At 32.5% G+C, this 19,432-nt stretch overlaps 1 protein-coding gene across 4 annotated transcripts in view; it reads left to right on the forward strand.

Moving 5' to 3' along the window:
* LOC120777294 overlaps positions 1–19,432 on the forward strand; it is a 69,186-nt gene that overhangs the window by 31,620 nt on the left and 18,134 nt on the right. For 3 of the 4 annotated variants that reach the window (XM_040108508.1, XM_040108505.1, XM_040108506.1), the window contains one exon: positions 17,800–19,382. In XM_040108508.1, the coding sequence (XP_039964442.1) occupies positions 17,800–19,382 (1,583 nt within the window). Of the gene's footprint in view, positions 1–7,518; positions 7,613–17,799; positions 19,383–19,432 lie in introns of those variants that run through there. The other variant, XM_040108507.1, reaches the window with a different exon arrangement.

The following is a 19,432-nucleotide window of genomic DNA, read 5'->3' on the forward strand; positions in this document are numbered from 1 at the left end:
TTGAAAAAAAAATTAACTGAAATATATCAATATTAAAGTGTTAAAAAAAAAACAAGAAAGAATTTTAACCACGTTTGCATCGAAACTATAATACCATGCACGTATAATACGGTTTTCATACAAGAACTTGATTTTGAGCAATATTTTTTCATTGCAGCCATAACATATGCTATAGTGGTCCGATCTGAACAATTTTTTCCGAGATTATAGCGCTGCTCTGGATAATAATCCATGCTAAATTTGTGGGATTTTTCTTTAAAATAAAAAAATTTTCTAGTCAAGTATTTGTTTCGGATCGATCGGTTTGTATGGCAGCTATATGCTATAGTGGTTCGATTTGAACAATTTCTTCAGAAATGACGCCACTACCTCTGAAAATTATCCATTATAAATTTCGTGAAGCTATCTTGTAAAATAGAAAAGTTTTTTATATAAAGACTTAATTTTGTCGATCAGTTTGTATGGCAGCTATATACGCTTTAATGATCCGATATTGGCGGTTTCGACAAATGAGAAGCTTTTTCGGAACAAAATAGAGTTTGCAAAATTTCAGAACGATATCTCAAAAACTAAGGGTCTAGGTCACGTATATCTGGCTGAATCGGCTCAACTCGTCTACTTGATCATTTCCGTATATATAGTGTTTCCGACGTTCCGAATTATCGGGCCCCTACAGAAAAATAATTGGTAAATATTGTTTTTTGTTTTAAAGCATATTTGTGTATTAATATCAATATGTACATATGTACATATATACTTTTATAGCACCTATTGGCTCATGCTTCGAAGTCACACATTTCATTGATTAGTAATTCTTAGCTAAAAGCTCGTTTTAAACATTATTTCCCTCATCAGACACTTAGCACAATTGTTGCTTATGTCCGATCTATGACATGTTGTTGTTATTGTACACCATTTATATTTAGTAAACTGCGTTGACGTTGTTGGCACAACAATTTAGTTTATTCATGTCATCGGCCAAAGATGAAATGAAACGAGTCTAGATGTGGGAGCAATACAAAACTAAAAGCAACAACAAAACAAACAAAAAAGATGACACGAAAATTGGCACAGAAATGTAGAAAAAATAATCAACAAAAGAAGTGAAGAATACACTTATATTGAAGCTTACAGCCCACAATGCTGAGAGACGATACAATGAAGAGCGAACTAAATATTTGCACGCCACAAAACCTAAGCTATTCGCTCCCACAATCAAAAATAATATATATTTATTTATTTTTATTTGAAAGCTCAACTTGCGCTCATCATAACGAAGCTTTTACTGATAAGCCCACAGTTATTTCGTTGTTATTCTCTCATTAATTTGATGACCTGATCGCGGGCAACAAGTTTGCGTGCTACTCTTTATAAGTATATGTATGAAAATAGCTATGTACGTTGATAAACAACGATGAATCGTGCTTTGTAAGGGGTTGTTAGGCCCTGAGCTAAATTTTATACATACATGATGCTATCGACCTTGAAAAGCTCTTGTCAGAATTTGGAAAAACTCAGCATCAGTTTCGCGTGTACAGGAGAATATATGGGAATTAAGATTTTTGAAAATCATTAAAATAAAAACAACAAATGTTTTTACTTTTTATTCCTAACAAAAACCACAACTTTTAATAAGGTAGCTTCGACTAAATACTAAGGTCGGGTAATCATAAAGAGGCAAACAGTGTTATGTCATCGGAAAGTTTCTTATCAGATGATCAGTCATGATCATGTTAGATCAGATGTCATGTTATTTATAGTATACATAAGTAAGTGATACTATACAATTCATAGCACATTTATTTACCCTGGAGAGGGTATTTCGCGACCAGCTCGTAGTCAGTTCTTAAAATAAGATTAAACAAATCTTTTTTCGAATAAAATATTTGTGTGTCAGTGCATAAATTTACAATAATCTTCGAGGCTTAAAGTTTTTATGAAAGAAACAATTTGATTACGTGAACAGATCAACACATATTTTTTATTTTTATTCCTTTTCTTCTCTCATGAGAAATATTATTTCCGGGTCTTTTTTGATACATATGTACGTCAATATACTACTATGAGCAAAAAACAGTAAGACTTTATTTATAATCTTAAAATTTATAATTTACTCTTCAAAATCTATATCGACCCTTCTAAATAATTCCCCTTGCCCAAAATATACTCGTGGCAATGTTTTTTCCAATCCTCGAAACAGTTGCTAAAGTCAATTTCCTGAAAGCCTTCAATGCGCGTAGCGATTCTCGTTTAATGTCTTCAATTGACTCAAAACGGTTTCCTCGGAGCGGTCATTTGAGTTTGCTGAATAGCCATAAGTCACACGGAGCTAAATCAAGCGAATATGGTGGTGGCGGTCCAATATTGGTCCAAATTTGGCGAAAAACTCATGAAAAGCCATAAGCAAAACACTCAAATATTATTCCTTGATAACCTTGATTTTTAACCTGCTTTGATATGTTTTTTCGGTTTCAGCTCACCTTTGCCATGATATTCGGCAGATTGATCGTCTGTTTCCGGGTCGTAACCCTAGATCCAAGACTTATCGCCAGTAATTATACGTTTCGTGACATCCTGTTAGTTTGAAAGCATTGTTTCATGGACGTTAGCGCGTCGCTGTTTTTCGTAAAACTTTAATGATTTTGGAACCAATAGTGCTTTCACTTTTCTTAGGCCCAAATGACCTCTCAAAATGGTTTTCACTAATCCTTCCGATATTCCAACGATGCCAGTAAGATTTCTGACTGTTAGTCGCCAATTCACAAGCACCAATTCTTTTACTTTATTAAAGTGTTGATCATTAGTTAATGTTGATGGTCGTCCTGGACGTGGTTCTTCGTCATCGCGTTCTCGACCTTCTTTGAATAATTTGCATCAATCAAAAAGACTTGCTCACGACAAACGATTATCAGCGAAGGCCTTTTCCAACATTCTGAACGTTTCGGAACCAGATAATTGATTCCGCACACATAATTTAATGGAACTTCAGGAGGACAAGCGTATACTAAACACTAATGATTATTTTGATGCGACATTTGGCATAGAAGTCACTGACAGTCATACCAACCCAAGATACAAAAAAAAATCGACGAATGGGTTTTAGCGCGAAATTTCAATTAAAGTCTTACAATTTTTTGGTCATAGTAGTATTGAGGCTTGCGATAGCTATTAAAAAAAAGAAACTGACGGGAAATAAAATGGCATTATACGGGGAAATTAGCATGCTAGTTCCCCAATTTCGATATTTCAAAATGCAACACAAGAATGTGATGATGATGCATTCGGTTTAAACTGATAAAATGGTGTATAATATATGAAATCAATGAATTAATATATGACTTCTAAAAGTCGATGACATTAGATCAATTTCCAATGGATGGTTGGATAAACAGACACTCAGAAATGAACTCATCTCGTCAGCCTTATCATTTTGATATACATACACAACTCTATATCAATTTCCATTATTTTTAGGTGTTTCAAACAACCGAAAATATTTACTGCAAATATTTATGTAACTGTTAGCTACGTGCCTAAAGCACAAACAAGAAGCCAACGTTATATTAGAAATTGATTTCAATGATGAAAGTAATGAGCGAACGAAGGCGAAAATTTATATGCTGAGAATTTTGGAATTGATCATTCATTTTCCACCAGAAAAAAAATTTGGCATAATAAATCATTTGTTGTTAAACAAAATGCCGGGGCAGTCAAGCTGGGTACCAAAAATAATATTTCTAAAATCAAAATTGTGCGTCACGCATAGAAAGAGAAAACCATCCAAGCAGCTCGTAAACGTATAAGGAGTGTGCCAAATAGTGTTATTATTTTGTTTTGGAAATTGCATTCGAAACCCATTAAAACCATTCGAGTTAGAAATTCATGAATTTCACTGCAGTAGAATACATACATACATAAGTTCATATATTTTATTATGGCTTTACACGCAATTATAGTATTACTTTTGAGGCACGTTTTTGCCCAAAATATGGTCGTTTGAACTCTCAAAAAATTAGCCAGAAAATTGTGTGTTTGTTGATGGTTCTAGATGCATTCAGTACGTGACTAACAATTTTTAAAACACAACAGTGGAGGAAGTTTAGTTAAAAAGGTGTCATAATTGTATGTAAGTAAGATATAATAAATTTTTATTTTGAAAAAAATTGTAAAATATTAATATTAAATTAACGAAATAAATGTCTGAAAAAATGAGTTTTTTTTTTTATTGCAGAAACAAAAATATTGCAATAACAACTACTTTTGATAAAAATTAAAAAATTCTTATAGTATCTTCATATACGATCAAGAATATGAAAAATTAAATAATTAAAATAAAAATCATATTCAATTTAATTATAATTTTTTATATCGGAAAATGAACTTTTAAAACATAAACATATCACAAAATCTCGATCATATACAATGGAAATATTTAAAAAAAATTATATTATTAAAACAACAATTATATTTGATATGATTTTGAAAAATTTATGAAATTTAACTGATATAAATATAGATTATTTTTTTCGATACAAATTAAAATCACAAGATATCGATAAACATGATCAACTAAATTTAACTAATAATAAAAATATTGATTATTATTTTCGATAAAAATTAAAATCACAAAATATCGATAAACATGATCAACTACTAATTATATTATTAAAAAGGCAATCATATTTGAAAAAAAATTGCGAAAAAATATATGAAATTTAAAAAAAAATGGATTTTTTTTCGATAAAAAAATATATCGATACACATGATCAACTACAAATGATATTAAAATAGCAATCATATTTGATAAAAATGTTAAAGATTAGTTGAAATATAACTAATAAAATTATCGATAATTTTTTTCGATGAAACTTTAAATCACAAAATATCGGTAAACATGATCAGCTAATAATGATATGAAAATAGCAATCATATTTGATTAAAATGTGAAAAATATTAGAAATTTAACTTATAAAAATATCGAGTATTTTTTTGATAACAATTAAAATCAGAAAATATCGGTAAACATGATCAACTACTAATGATATTATTAAAATAACAATCATTTGTGATAAAAATGTGCAAATTGGATTACATTTAACTAATAAAATTATCGATTATTTTCGATAAATATCCAAATAAAAAATATCGATAAAATACGATGCTTTTATCGATGCCACGAAAATTTTATCGATTAAAGAAAAACTCACAAATTATCGATTAATAAGGCTGAAAAAACTTGATTAAATTATTACGATTAACTCATAATTTATTAACAAAATTAATATTACAAATATATTTATTTTTATATACACATACACTAGTAGAATCATTTGCATGCCATAGAAGCCCTACTATACACATATTTACATATTAATATACCTACATACATAAATACTACATATGAACATATGTATCTATGTATGTATGTTTAGCCAGTATTATGAAACGCAAATTTATAATAAGAGACAAATAAATTTAAATTAATTTTGTTTTAAGGGGGTATTCTGGTTTAGAAACCCGAATTTTAGGTATTTTTTTTTGACCCGTTAAAAAAAAATCAAAAATTATTTTGACTATCTATTTTTTTACATGCTTTTTATTGATGTTCTAAGAATACAAAACATAAATAATATAAGAAAAAAATTAAATTAAAAAAAAACTGCAGGTTGGCGGAGTAGAGACTGATGAAACAATTGCTTGTCCTGTGTGCAGGATATAAATCCTTTCCGTGACCTAAAATGAAAATTTATGCAAAATCCGTGAAGATTAAAAGTGTAGTTATCGCACTACGAAACGTTTTTGAAAAACAAAAAATTTACAAAATCTCCACCATTTAAAAAAAAAGTTTCGTATTTTCCCTGTTGTTTTTTGGTTCGAAATTGTTTAAAAATAAAAAAAAAATAATCTTTTGAAAGCTCTTCGTAGTGCGATACTATAATGTATAAGAAAGCTCAGTGTAAAATTTCATGTGAATCGGTTGAGTAGAACTTGAGATATCATGCACACCGTTTCTAGAAAAGTAGTTATGAGAAAAACGAGTTTAAAGATTGAGAACTAGTCTTGCGCAATGAATTTGAACTTCGAAAAATTCTCTTAGGGACATTTTCTTGAAGGGTTATACTATAAAAATATGCAAAAAATAATAGATTTTTTTGAATTTCTAAACCAGAATACCCCTTAAATAACGAATCGTAGATTGTTGTATAAGAACAAGCACAAGAAATCGGCAATCGCGCAGCTCACCTTGGAAGGAAATCATGCATAACGGACATAGATATATGTATATAAAGGCACACATAATAAGCGCCGCTATGCATAGAAAATGCTATATACATGTATGTATGTATGTATAGTATGTGTGCTAATATGTAACTAGGTAAAAGTCGAGTACGCGGTGTGTGAAAATCAGCGACGCGCAGCTAACGAAACCGGTAAACCGGTAGCGGGCGACTGGGCAGTTGGGTGGCACCAAACTCACATTCGTATATGCGTATATGCATATATGTATGTATGTTCATGTATGCACATGCGTTTCAAATGCACGAAACGCTACAAGCACGCATTTGCATAGCGGGCCAATGTACGAATGTGCGAACGTAAGCTAAAAGAACCAGGCAAAAGCCCAGCCAGCAATCAAAATAAAGAAACTAAAGAAAGAGCAACTCAAAATGAAAGAAATTCGAATGTCGTTTGACGCCAATTGATAATAAGTTTAATTTTTGTGGTTGTTTTTGCTGTTATTCTTACGATTTGCTTTTCAAAAATGCCACTATAAGCACACATGTACGTGTGTAAGTGTGTGTGTATGCGTATTTGTACCTTACAGTGTACTGCTGCATTGCTTCGAATAAGGCGGTCAGCGTGCTGTCAGCTGACGGCCGGCTGACGTTATTAGCGGCGGCTTGACGATTTAGTTATGTACACAGTAGTTGAGCAGCGTCTTGGTAGTATTCAAAACGCGATTAAACGTAAAACATGTGAAGCCGTCAGTCGTCGGGTCGAGAGACAAATTGCTCAAATTAATATTTATATTTTTTATTTGTTGTTGTTGTTTGTTGTTTGCAATACATTACGTTAATTAGTTTCCATTAAGTTTTTTAAGTAATTTTATGTTTGCACTTTTATTTGTTTTGCTGATTATGTAAGAGCGCACAAAGAGCAGTTTGCGAGTGATCACGTGCAAATAAGCGAAACATTAGAAAAAAATTGTATGTAAAGTGTTGAAAAAAAAAAAATTATGAAAACGAATTCAAAAAAAAAATATGAAAACGAAAAATTATTTAAAAATATATACATATTACAAAAATGTATACTATATTAAGTATTGGAAAAAATTATGAAAAACAATGTAAAAAACTTTAAATACGAAAATTATTTAAAAAATAAAATTAGAAAAAAAATTTAAGTTTGGAAAAAAAACCAAATTGAAAAAAGTTGTGAAAAAAATTAGAAAGAATTTTTTGAAATAAAAAATAAATCGAAAAAAAAATAATTTGAAAAAAAATTATTCGTAAAATTTTGAAAAACTACATTTTTAATATTTTTGAAAGTTAAATATAAAAAAGTTATCGAAAAATGGTTTATGTGTTCCTAAGTGTTTTGGGAAATTACGGTGAGTGGTTAAGTAACTTAAATTACAAAAAAAAACACGAATAATTATCAGATATTAAAATAATAATAAAAAATAATCTCAAAATGCCAATTATAAGCATTTTAAGGGCATATTTGTGGGTTGAAAGTTCAAAATTTTTCAAAAAATTAACAAAAACTTTTGAAAAAAATTTTAAAAATATTTTTTTAAATAAAAAACAATTTGAAAAACAACATTTTTAATATTTTTGTAAGCTAAATATAAAAAGGTTATCGAAAAATGGTCTATGTGTTACTAAGTGTTTTGGTTTCAAAACAAAAAATAAGAATTATTAAATATTAAAAATAAATAAGAAATTATAAAAAAATTAAAAATAAATTTAAAAAGCCAATTGGAAGCATTTTAACGGCATATTAGTGGGTTGAAAGTTCAAAACTTTTCAAATTATTCTATTAGCACTTAAATATCGTAAATACGAAAATGTTACGTATACGCAGTGTGTGGCAACCAGAGTCTTTTATGCATCGGCATACACACCTACACATTCATACACAAACTTATATTTAAATATAATTCCACTTTTATATGTACGCACGTGGCAAGATCTCCACAACTACACTACTAGGCACATAAACTACGAAGTGCCGTTAGTTCAAGGTTTAAGTACCCACTAACATACATACATATGTACACATAAGCACACAATTATATGACTTTTATTATTGTGCGCGTAACTAAGCACGTCAATAGTGTGTCTACTCAGCTGTCCCACAAACGCTATGGAGCGCCAACCAAAATAAATCACATGCACACACATACACACATTCATCCATATAAAAACAAAAAAAATGTATGCAAAGACATGCACGGCGCGTTGTGGGTGCAGTTCCGAGTGAAAGTATGTTTGTAAAAGTGATATGTTAACGGTTTACCGCTGCATACACATGTATGTGTAAGATGTATATAAAGGGAAATTGGTGTTGTTGTTGCATTGTCTTGCATCATCTTTGCGCATTGAACTTGACTTTGATGCGCCGCATCGACTTTTGTGGAAGAATGCATGAAGTTCGTCTGAGTTTTTGTAGCGGAAAAACCCCAAATAAGGAAATACGAGGGCGGCTTGATGGCACAGTGTATTTTTTTGGATAATTTAGTTTAAATGACGGTAGTCTTTAGGAAAAGAGAAATTTGTAAACTTTTTTTGAAAATGTGATGTTGTGAATTTGATTTATATAACACGGTTTAGGATATAGTTTACTAAATGCCGATGTTGTCAACTTTTGCTAGAACAAAGCTGAAAATTGAAGTGGTTCAAAACAGGGTGAGGGTGCTCAAGGTTGGCTAAGGTTGTAGGTAGAACTGAGAGAGCCCATATTTCGCAGTTGTAACTAGTTTATAAAAACGCTAGGCTAGAAAATATAATCTCTTCTTGGTTGCCTACAACCAAGCGGCCACTTAATCTGAGGGTATAACGATCTGTTCCCACGACAACCCGTCAAAATTCCTCAAAATTATTTTGGCAATTTATATATACGACAACGAAAAAACATATAACGATGATCTATCACAACAGACTGGAGTTTGTTGGAAAGAAATGAAGAATGAAAGCTACCTCGGAAAGCAATGAGGACGTAACGAAGGGAACTTTGTGCATGAAAAACTGCCAGATGTGCGTGAGTTTAAATACTGGTGAAGGCAAATTAAAAAAAAAGAGCACTTCATTTTCGTACATGCATATTTGTGGAATGACAAAGCTTTCCACAAAATCGATCAGCCTTTCTAAAAGAACTGAAAACCCGTAAAACCTGCTATTTGTACCACATCAAGATTGAAAATTCAGCAGGGAGCTGGAAAGCAAAAAATTAAAATAAGTGAAAAAAAGGATTAACCTTGCCATATCTAGTCATTTGTTGCAAATAACCAAGCATTATAGAATAGCAGAATCAGTAAGCCATTGACCTGCTTTTTTCGTTATTCGCAAAAAGTAGGACAATATGAAGGAATCATCAATACAAGATTGAGACAAGCAATTATATTAAAGAAACGCACGTCAAGCTTTCAATGCAACTAAGCCTTCTCCTCTTTCCTTTATGACGTCACGAAATTATGTACATACTATGTACCACTCTTTCAAGGCGCAACTGTCGTAATCTCTATTTCTATACTTGGTAACAGAAAATAGGAAAATTTATAAAAAAAAAACATATAAAAACAAAAAATTTAAAAAATATATAAAAAAATATACAAACAATGTATAAAAAACAATATAAAAAAAATATATTAAAAAAATATATATAAAAAATATTAAAATTAAAAAAAAATAAAAAAATTATAAAAAAATATTAAAAAAATTATTAAAAAAAAAATTATAAAAAATTTTCTTTAAACTTATTAAAAAAATTATAAAAATTTTTCTTTAAATTAAAAAAATTATACAAAATAAATATTTTAAATTTATAGAATTTTTTAAAATAAATATTTTAAATTTATATATATTTTTTTTAATTTATAAAAAAAACTTATTAAAAATAACCAAATTTTTCCATCAGAATTTTTTCTTCAAAGCAAAAGACGATCGAACAAGTTTATGGTACAAGCATTAATGTCTCCACAGCGATCGGTTTCTGAGCATATGTTACGTCTTTAGTCTCCCTTCTCCATTAGCTGTAATTTAGGAACTAATTAAAAGGCCGCCGTTACAAAATATATGGTTAAATAAAGTAGATTTTACATATTTTAAAAAGAAATTAAGAATGAAAGATAAGGAAAGAGAGAAAGAGAGGAGAGAGTACGGAGACAAAATTCAAAAAATTAAAATTTTCTGAGTAAATAGGGAACTATTTTTAAGATTCTTTTTAGTTTTAAATTTTCAAAATTTTACTAGTTAATTCCACCAGCCTCGTGTTTAATAATATTTTTGAAATTTAATCGTATATACATATACATACGAAAATATTTCCGCTAGATTGAGCATTAAGAATTTAATTTCCTCACACTACTCTGATTATTTACATTTGAAGGTTAAAAATTATAAACATTTGCAAAATTAATTTACTTCCAACATATTCACACACACATATGTGACAAACTTTGCATTTCCGTACTAGCCGTAGCTGTTTTGCTTAATTATAATTATTACCGTCTTGGCCCATATTCTTTCGACAAATTCATTGTTAATTAAAAATTGGCGTTGCCAAATAATAGCGACATGTGCAAACAAATGTGCGTAAACATATATACACCGGTCTATAGATACGTATATGCGTAAAATGAAAAAAAAACAGTATTAATAAAAAGCAAACCCAATTGCATGACATTTATGTATTTTCGTTCGGTCAGAAAAATTAATAAAAATGTCTGTGCTGAATAGCTAAAAATATAAATTATCATTAACGCAATAAAGCGAGCAGATAATGAGGTTGCTTCTTGAAAAAAAAAATAATAAAACAAAACTGAAGAAAGATTTTCTTTATATAGTTTACAAAATTCGAAATAATAAAGGGTGATCCAAGTAGAGGCACTTTTTTCAATAGCCTTTTTTTGACAGATCACGAGTGAGTCGTATCAAGCTGTCATGTTACATTTGTTCAGTATTGTTTGGCATTTCATCATCGAAAGACTTACACCTAAACAACGCTTATAAAACGTTCACCTTTTTTACAAAACTTCGTTCTGTAAATAATGTGTTTCGCGCATGTCGCTCAAATTATGGTCAACATAATCGGACTACTGATCGTACTATTCGCAACACCATCACCTATCTTAAGACACTGCAGCGGCTTGACTTTTCCAAGCGACAAAGCTTTGCGCTATGGAATCGTGAGAAGTTCCAAGAAGACGTTTTTGAGCTAAACTTTGTTCAGCGCTAAGCCTAATTTTTGGCTCAATGAGAATGTAAACAAGAAAATTGCCATATTTGGAACGAAGAGCAACCTGAAGAGATTCAAGAGCTGCAATTTAATACAGAAGAAACAACGGTTTGGTGTGGTTTATGGGCTGGAGAACGTAGCCGTTAATGGCGGCCACTATCGCACCATGATAACCGACTATTTGATGCCTGAAATTGAGTCTCGGGATCTCGGCGACATTTGGTTTAAGCAAGCCGGCGAAGTGAAGTGCCCACATATCGCGTCAATCAATGGATTTATTGCGAGAAAACCTTGACAAGCAAATAATTTCACATTTTGGGCCGGACACGTGCCATTCGCCAGTTACTAGTCGGCATGCCCGAATGAGTCATCGAAAAATGGACTCAACGGATGGACTACCTGAGACGTAGCCGCGGCCAGCATTTGAAAGAGATAATTTACAAAAAATAAATGCCAAAGAATGTTCTTTCGAATGATAATAAGCATCTCCCATTAAATTTGAAGTTTCTGTGTTTTTTCTTCAAAAAAAAGTAGGGAACCTCAAAATGGATAACCCTTTATAACAGGACAATATTTGGTTAGTCAAAATAATTTTATGAACAGGCGATTTTGGCACTGTCGATATTTTCGATTTTGTTTTTAATTGGAGCAAATTTCAAATATTTCTTAAATTTTAGAAACAAAACTCAAAACATTTTTTAGTTCAGTTCTTACTATTTTTTTTGTCATGGCAGGTCACATATGTAGGAGAGTGATAAGTCATTTCAAGATTTTTCCAAAAAATATATGATGATGTATTTGTAAAACTCAATTATCCTACCATAGCGATTTCTATCTGATCAAATATGACTCGGACTGGGCCACATAAAAGTCAAAGAAACAGTGCTTGAAAATCGTCGTAGAGGATCTCAACATCTTTTATATACCGACTCAACCGAATTTTGGTTAATGTTTTCGGTATGAAGTGTGCCACTGGCTGACTAGTACCAAAAGACCTGAATCTAGTATATCCAGAAAAAACGATTAATTTCAGGGATTTGGAAGCAAATGCTAAACAATATATCGATTCTGAATTTAGTTTTTTTTGTTATGGTCTTTCGATATAAGTTTCTTAAAGATCTATAAAATTCAGTCAACACTTCAAATTACTTTTAGAAATTTTTAAAAGGGTATAAGCCAGCAGAGACTCACCAGCCTTTTGCATTCAGGAAAGCTTACTGTCTTTTGTAGTTTCAGCTAAATAGTGTTACAAGTAAATTTTAAATAATCCATCAACTCATTGGCTCGAACTTTTGGTAATCAGATCATATTCGTAACTTTGTCTGTCAACTAATCTTCTCGGTTGCGTGAATAAATTACTTTGGAGTGATTTTTTAAGTGGATCTGTCATTTCGAAGATGTACGCTGATAAATCAGTTCCGATTCACTATATGAAAATCAGCATTGGGTGTATAATTGGAAACATAAGACCGACTACCTTGATTCTTGAATAATTATTAATATTTCGTAATGGATTTGTCAAATAAAGTGGAGTTTCATAAATCTTTTATAAGCAAAATCGTGCGCCATTTAAGGAACAGGTAATAATCATTGGTATCACATCCGGACTATAAGATGCCTTTGACGAGTCACTATCGATGTACATAAGTGACTCAGCATTGTTCTGATGGAACACAATTTCTCTTCCTCAAAATTTAGCTACTTCTGGGCATTCGCTTCCATAAATTGTTGAAAGTAAAAGTCTGAATTAAGAGCTTGTACTTAGTTCTTAATTAAAAGCACTTGTAAGTTTTGCCGTATAGCAGCATCTCATAATAGTTAACTTCCTCCGAATCTCATCAAGCCTATAGAAAACCCTTTGTGACCGTCAATCTTGGCTTGGCCAACGTTTGCGCCGACTCAGCGCTGTTAATAACTCACTTTTCATCAGGAGTAATCATGTGTTTCGGAAATGGATCGACTTGATTGTGACGAAGGTGTAAATTCGGTCCATGCGGTGGTTGTTTATCGGTATTGATCTTTGACGCGTGATCGAAAAAAACTGAACCAAGCAATCATAAAACAGTTCTAGAATTTTTTAGTACGACTTTTTATCATTCTAACACTGGAAAAATAATGGTTTTTTACTAGACCGGTAAATCGAAAATACACAAAATTCTTATTGGCACTCGATAGAAAAGACTAATTGGAATACTAACTGGTCACTGTCTGGTGGCACCACACGCCCGTAGGATGGGGCTGACAGAATGAGAAGACTGCGGGAAATGTCTAAAACAAGGTACCAGGTAAACAATGGACCATCTCTTGTATACTTGACCCGCATTGACAAGCCTTCGCTGTAAGCATCTGGTTTCCCCACGGTATGATATACTGGAGGAGGTAACGATAGTGAGGCCACAGGGTCTAATAAAATTCGCGTCAAACGCACTCATCCTAAAGGATGATTACTCCTCATGGACCTAGCAACTGAACTCTATCTGATATCGGAAAAGACCAAACTGGTCTATACATGGCTTATTGGCCTACCATTTCAAGCTAACCTAACCTACTAGACCTTATATAAAAATTTATAGAATTTTTGTGATTTTTAAAAGAACTTCTTAATTTTTTTTCGAAAATAATGAATGAATATTTTCAATTTTGGTATCAATCTTATATTATAGATTTGAAAAACAAGTGCCGTTAGTGTTTTATGGTTTGGCGCGTGCTAATTGTGTACACATAAATATTTTCTTTTAAAACCACATAAAACAGACAAACAATTCTGAGCAAAAACAAAAAATTAAAAAAAAAAATCAAACAACCACACTCTTTCCAAACAACTGATCTAAATTGGGATCACATATTTATACATTAAGCAGCAACGAGCTAAACATTGTCTAACCTGAAAGGCAAGAGCGTCTGTATGTTTGCGTTCTTACAACTTTTTTTTCTAATTTTTTCGGCATCACTTTTCGTACATGGGCACATACATACATATTTACTCGACCAATATTGAGCACAAACAGACCATGTCCAAATTAACTTCTACGTACATATTTATGAGTGCGAGTTGCATGAAAATGCCAATTGAGGAGAGCCAAAGGCGAGCAAGCGGACCAACGACGGACAGACAAGAATATAAATATATGTTTATACGAGAAAAGAGCACACAAAACATAAAAATTCAATGGAGAAGCAAGAAGTTAGTGCTCATGCACATCCAAGAACACATACTCACACACACACATGTGTGTACGCATATGCAGGCGCTTACACGCAAAAATAGACAACAATTAACCACCAGCCAAGTTCTTTAACGTTTTAATAACAAAAACAAATAGGAAAATTATAAAAATACACGCAAGCAAACATTTAGAGAAGAATTTCAAACAAAAACACAGCGTAAGAACAAAGTGAAAAATTGAGAAAACCTAATAGAAAATAGGGAAAATTGAAAAATTGAAACAAAAACAAAAGCAACGAACGAAAAACAGCTTGTTCGCCTAGCCGCTGAGCGCTGCCAAATGGCCAATGGCGAGCAAAAACAAAAGCAGCAAAATCTCAATAGCCGATCGGTCGGCAATTTCCTGCGAATTTCCGAATTTCAACCGAAAGACCCAACTCAGTGTGCTTAAGGTCATAAACGCGATCGGGGCGAATAATTGCGCATAATGAGCAGCGCGTTTTCTGTTTTGTGAATTACGAAATCCATAGTTCAAATAGTTTTGAATGAGTATCCTTTATATCATTTGAAAACTTGAAAGAACTCAGAAAATAGTAAAATAAAGTAACAAAAACAACGAATACGAACTTAAAGCATAGATTTGTGCGCAGCATCTACATACATATGTAGTGAACTTATAGTAAAAGTTAAAAGGTATTGGTTATAAATAAGCTAAAAATATTACTAGCTCTCGACATAGTTTGAGTCATAAAAGTGCATGAATTAAATTTTTACAAGCATCTGTATGTATCTAGGCGTCACAAAGTTAGGCAAATGTGCAGAAAATATTTCAAAGTTTTTCGAAAATCAATTATGCGCTTCGAAAGTGATTTTTTATACTTTCGAAAATGACATTTGTGCTCCGAAAATGTGTTTTAAAAATTTCGAAAATGCAGAAAAAAGTTTAAAATTTTCGAAAATCAATTAGCGCTCCGAAAGTGGTATTTTATGCTTTCGAAAATAACGTCTATGCTCGGAAAATGTGTTTTAAAATTTTCGAAAATGTTTTTTAAAAATTCGAAAATCATTCTTGCCCTTTTTTGCAATGGAAATATTCTTTAAAATTTTCAAAAATAAAATTTTGGTGCTGAAAATTTTTTTCTAACATGTCAAAAATCAATTTTTTGCTTTAAAATGTTTTTTTTAAATTTCGAAAAGCATTTATCCGCTCCGAAAGTATTTTAAAATTTTGGAAATTAAGTAGTATATTTCGAAAATATTTCTAAAAATTCGAGAAAAGTTTGACCACTGGGGAAGTTTTTTGAAATTTCGAAAAACAATTTTTCTCTCTGAGAAAGTTTTTTAAAATCTCGATAATCAATTTTTTTATTTCGTTTATGCCCTCTTAACATTTTATCCGTTCCGTTAGCGATTTTGCGTTCAGAATTCAAAATTTCGAAATTTTAAAATCAATTTCGCGCTCCAAATGTTTTTTTTAATAAGTTTTAGAATTAGTTGTTCGCTCTGGTATGTTTTGGTAATAAATTTTGAATATTTTTTTAACTTCGAAACGCGTTTTATTTACTTGAAATGCTTTTGAAAACTCAAACTTCGTGCTCGAATTGTTTTTGAAAATTAGGTGTTAGCTCTCTGATTTTTTTACATGGAAATGGATTTCGTGTTTATAAAATATTTTTTAAAAATTACTAAACTTAATTTTTCGCCTTGAAAATGTTTTAGTTTTTAAAAAATTAAGAACTGCAACTTTTGGATTAGAAAATGTTTTTTTAAGTTTCGAGAAATACTTCGAAAATGAATTTTGTGCTTTGAAAATATTTTTTTTTCATTTTTAATATTAATGTTTTAAAATTTTAAAATTTGTTTTCGTCCAGATTTTGTTTGTAAATTTGGAAATTATTTTGGCGACCTGAAAACGTTTTTTAAAAAATTTCGAAACTCAATTTTTCGTTTCAAAGTTCTTTTTTTGTTTTAAAAATTAATTTTGCACCCGAAAATTGTTAAAATTTTGGAAAATATTTGCTGGATTCATTATGGGCTTTCAATACTTTATTTTTTTAAATATTTCGAAACAATTTTTTTTTGAAATTTTGAAAATTATTTTCTCGCTCGCATATTTTTGGCGTCCTGAAAACGTTTTTATTTCGAAACTCAATTTTACGCTTTAGAACTTTTAGTTAGTTAGTTAGTTTTGAAAATAAATTTTTCACTCAAAAAATGTTTTTCAAAAATTTTGGAAAAATATTTTGCTGCATTGATTTTGGATTTTCCATATAATAATAATAATAATTTTTTAAATATTTCGAAACTAAATTTTTTTTTTGAAAATGTTTCCAAAAAGTTTTGAAAACGAATTTCGTACGCGAACATTTTTTTATAAATTAGAAAGATTAGGTGTTCGATCTCAAATTTTTTAATTTCAGAAATGAACTTTATGTTCTCAAAATGTTTTTTAAAAAATTTGGAAAATATATTTTTATAATTTTTAATGTTTTTAGACATGTCGACAACAGATTTTGCGTTCTGAAAACTTTTTTGTTTCTAATTCCGAAAAAAATTTGGCTCGCGGTGTGCTTGGCGTGTTCGCCAATGTATTAAGTTGAACGTTTGTTTTGAACAAATAAAAAATTGTGTGGCATTTCGTAATTACAAGTACACTTCTTAATAAATGCTATCGCTTGTGCAACAAAATAAATGTTTTGGTCGCATAAAAACAGGTGTGCTGTCATGCATGTCTCTTGAACGCAACGAAAAAGCATTGTATGATCATCGCTGAAATGAATGGTCAGTGCTGGCCTGAAGGAAAAAATTTTGAAACTTACTCAAGGAACTTCAAAATTCGTCACTTTCAACTTCAAAATTCGTTCTTATGTAATCTGCCCTTTTGATATAGTCGTACATGCATACCGTTATACACGTCATCGTACACTCGTGTTCGTACAAAAGTTTTTGTGCTGACGTCTCTTGAATTATTGCTGTTTCTGTTTCTGTTTCTATTTCAATTTCAATTTTTTTTTTGTGCCGTACCGATCACTTGTTTCTCATTTCACGCATAAAACCCAATTGTTTTGTGGCCAAATGTACATACATATGCGTCGTGTATTTGTGCTATTCGCACTTAAATTAGAACCGATGCTGAATGGTGAATTAATGTTGCATTATTCTCTTGCTTGTAGTGTCATTACCCGGTGCTGGAACTAGTCCAACTGAGCAACAGACCATAATTGAAGTGCTCAACAATAAGCAGACACAACAACAACAGCAGCAGGACGCAACAGAGGCAACGCCAACTGAAACAGCTACAACAACAACTGCCGGTACTCCAACACAGACAGCAACACCGTCGCCATCAGCGGAAGGGGCAGCAGGCGCTGCAGTGAATATTGCAAACGATGAAATTCCAACGAGTACAGTTAATGTGCCGTTAGATGAGGTGGATGCATTATCAAGTGCCGATGATCTAGTCAGCAGTCAAAGCACAGCCAATACCGAAAGTAGTTCTTCGAGCAACGAAAGTGCAACGAGTCAAATACCCAATCCGGCAGTGACGTCAGCGCCGACGACAAAAGAGGCGGTACGCACAGAAAGTACGGAGGGCGAAGCGAGCGCGGTGACACAGCGTTCAACGAACACTGCTACTGTAGGTGACACAGCAGCGACGAAAGAAACGATTACAATTCAACCGATTGCCGTCGATAGGCAATGCAGTGCGAACAGCAGCAGCAGCGCCGATCAGGGTCATGTACTTGATATTGAATCTCATTTGATTGAGACGTACAGTGATTATCAAGCGAACGACGATAGTGTTGGTATTAACGAATTGCCACCTCAGCAAGATGAACTGACAGTGGGTTCGTCGAAAGTTGAGACGGATGTAAATGTACGAACGGTGATTGAAGTGGAGCCGGTTGGTGCGATATCGAAGAAACCCGTTGAGACAGTGCTGCCGACCAGACGTGTACAGCGGGCCGAAAGTGAGTCAGAGAACGTTGATGACGCCAAAATTGCGTCCGAAGTTGTAGAGGCAACTTTGAATGGCAAAGAAGACGGAGTGGTAGAGGAAAAAGAAGCAGAAACGGAAGCGGAAGCGGAAACGGAAACGGAGGCTGTAGAGAGCGCAATTGTGTTACCCAGCGAACCGAGTGATGCAATTAAAGCGACCGCAGAGAGGCTAGTCAACGAAATAGAACGTGAAGTCTTGGACGCGTTGCGGAAGAGCGAAGAAGCACAAAACCAAACAAATACTGAAGGCTCGGAAGCCGCAGAAACACAAAATCAATTAAAAGCTGAGGTCTCCGCAGACACAGCAACAGAAACGCAAACACTTAACAACGACGCAGTACCAGAAGAAGCGTGTAAAATAGAAGAAAAGACTGAACAAGCCACAACCTTATTAGATGACATAAACAACTCATTAACGCAAAAAGTCGACGCACAATTGTCCGAGGTAACAAGCATACTAAAGTCATCGAAAACCAGCCACGCCGCTAATGGTGATGCCGAACAAAACAAACACAACGAGCTTAAGATTGTGAATGTGCCTTCGCCGAGGACGCCATCGGATGAGGAGGAGCGTAAACGATTTTTAGAGTCGCTGCCGCATCTAGACAGTAACGCGGAGGCGCAAAAACTTGCCGACGATTGCAAACGTGAATACTATCAGTCGCTGAAGAAGTATCTGATACAGAGTCAAGCAGATCGACCACCAGTACCGTTACAGACCTATCGTTGGGAGGATTTGCGGCGTGCCAAGGAAAGGGTAAGCAGTAGAAATGCTTAAAGCATATTGGCGTTGTTATTAATGTTTTT

The sequence above is a fragment of the Bactrocera tryoni genome, chromosome 5 (genome assembly GCF_016617805.1).
Source record: "Bactrocera tryoni isolate S06 chromosome 5, CSIRO_BtryS06_freeze2, whole genome shotgun sequence".
NCBI classification, from domain to species: Eukaryota; Metazoa; Arthropoda; class Insecta; order Diptera; family Tephritidae; genus Bactrocera; species Bactrocera tryoni.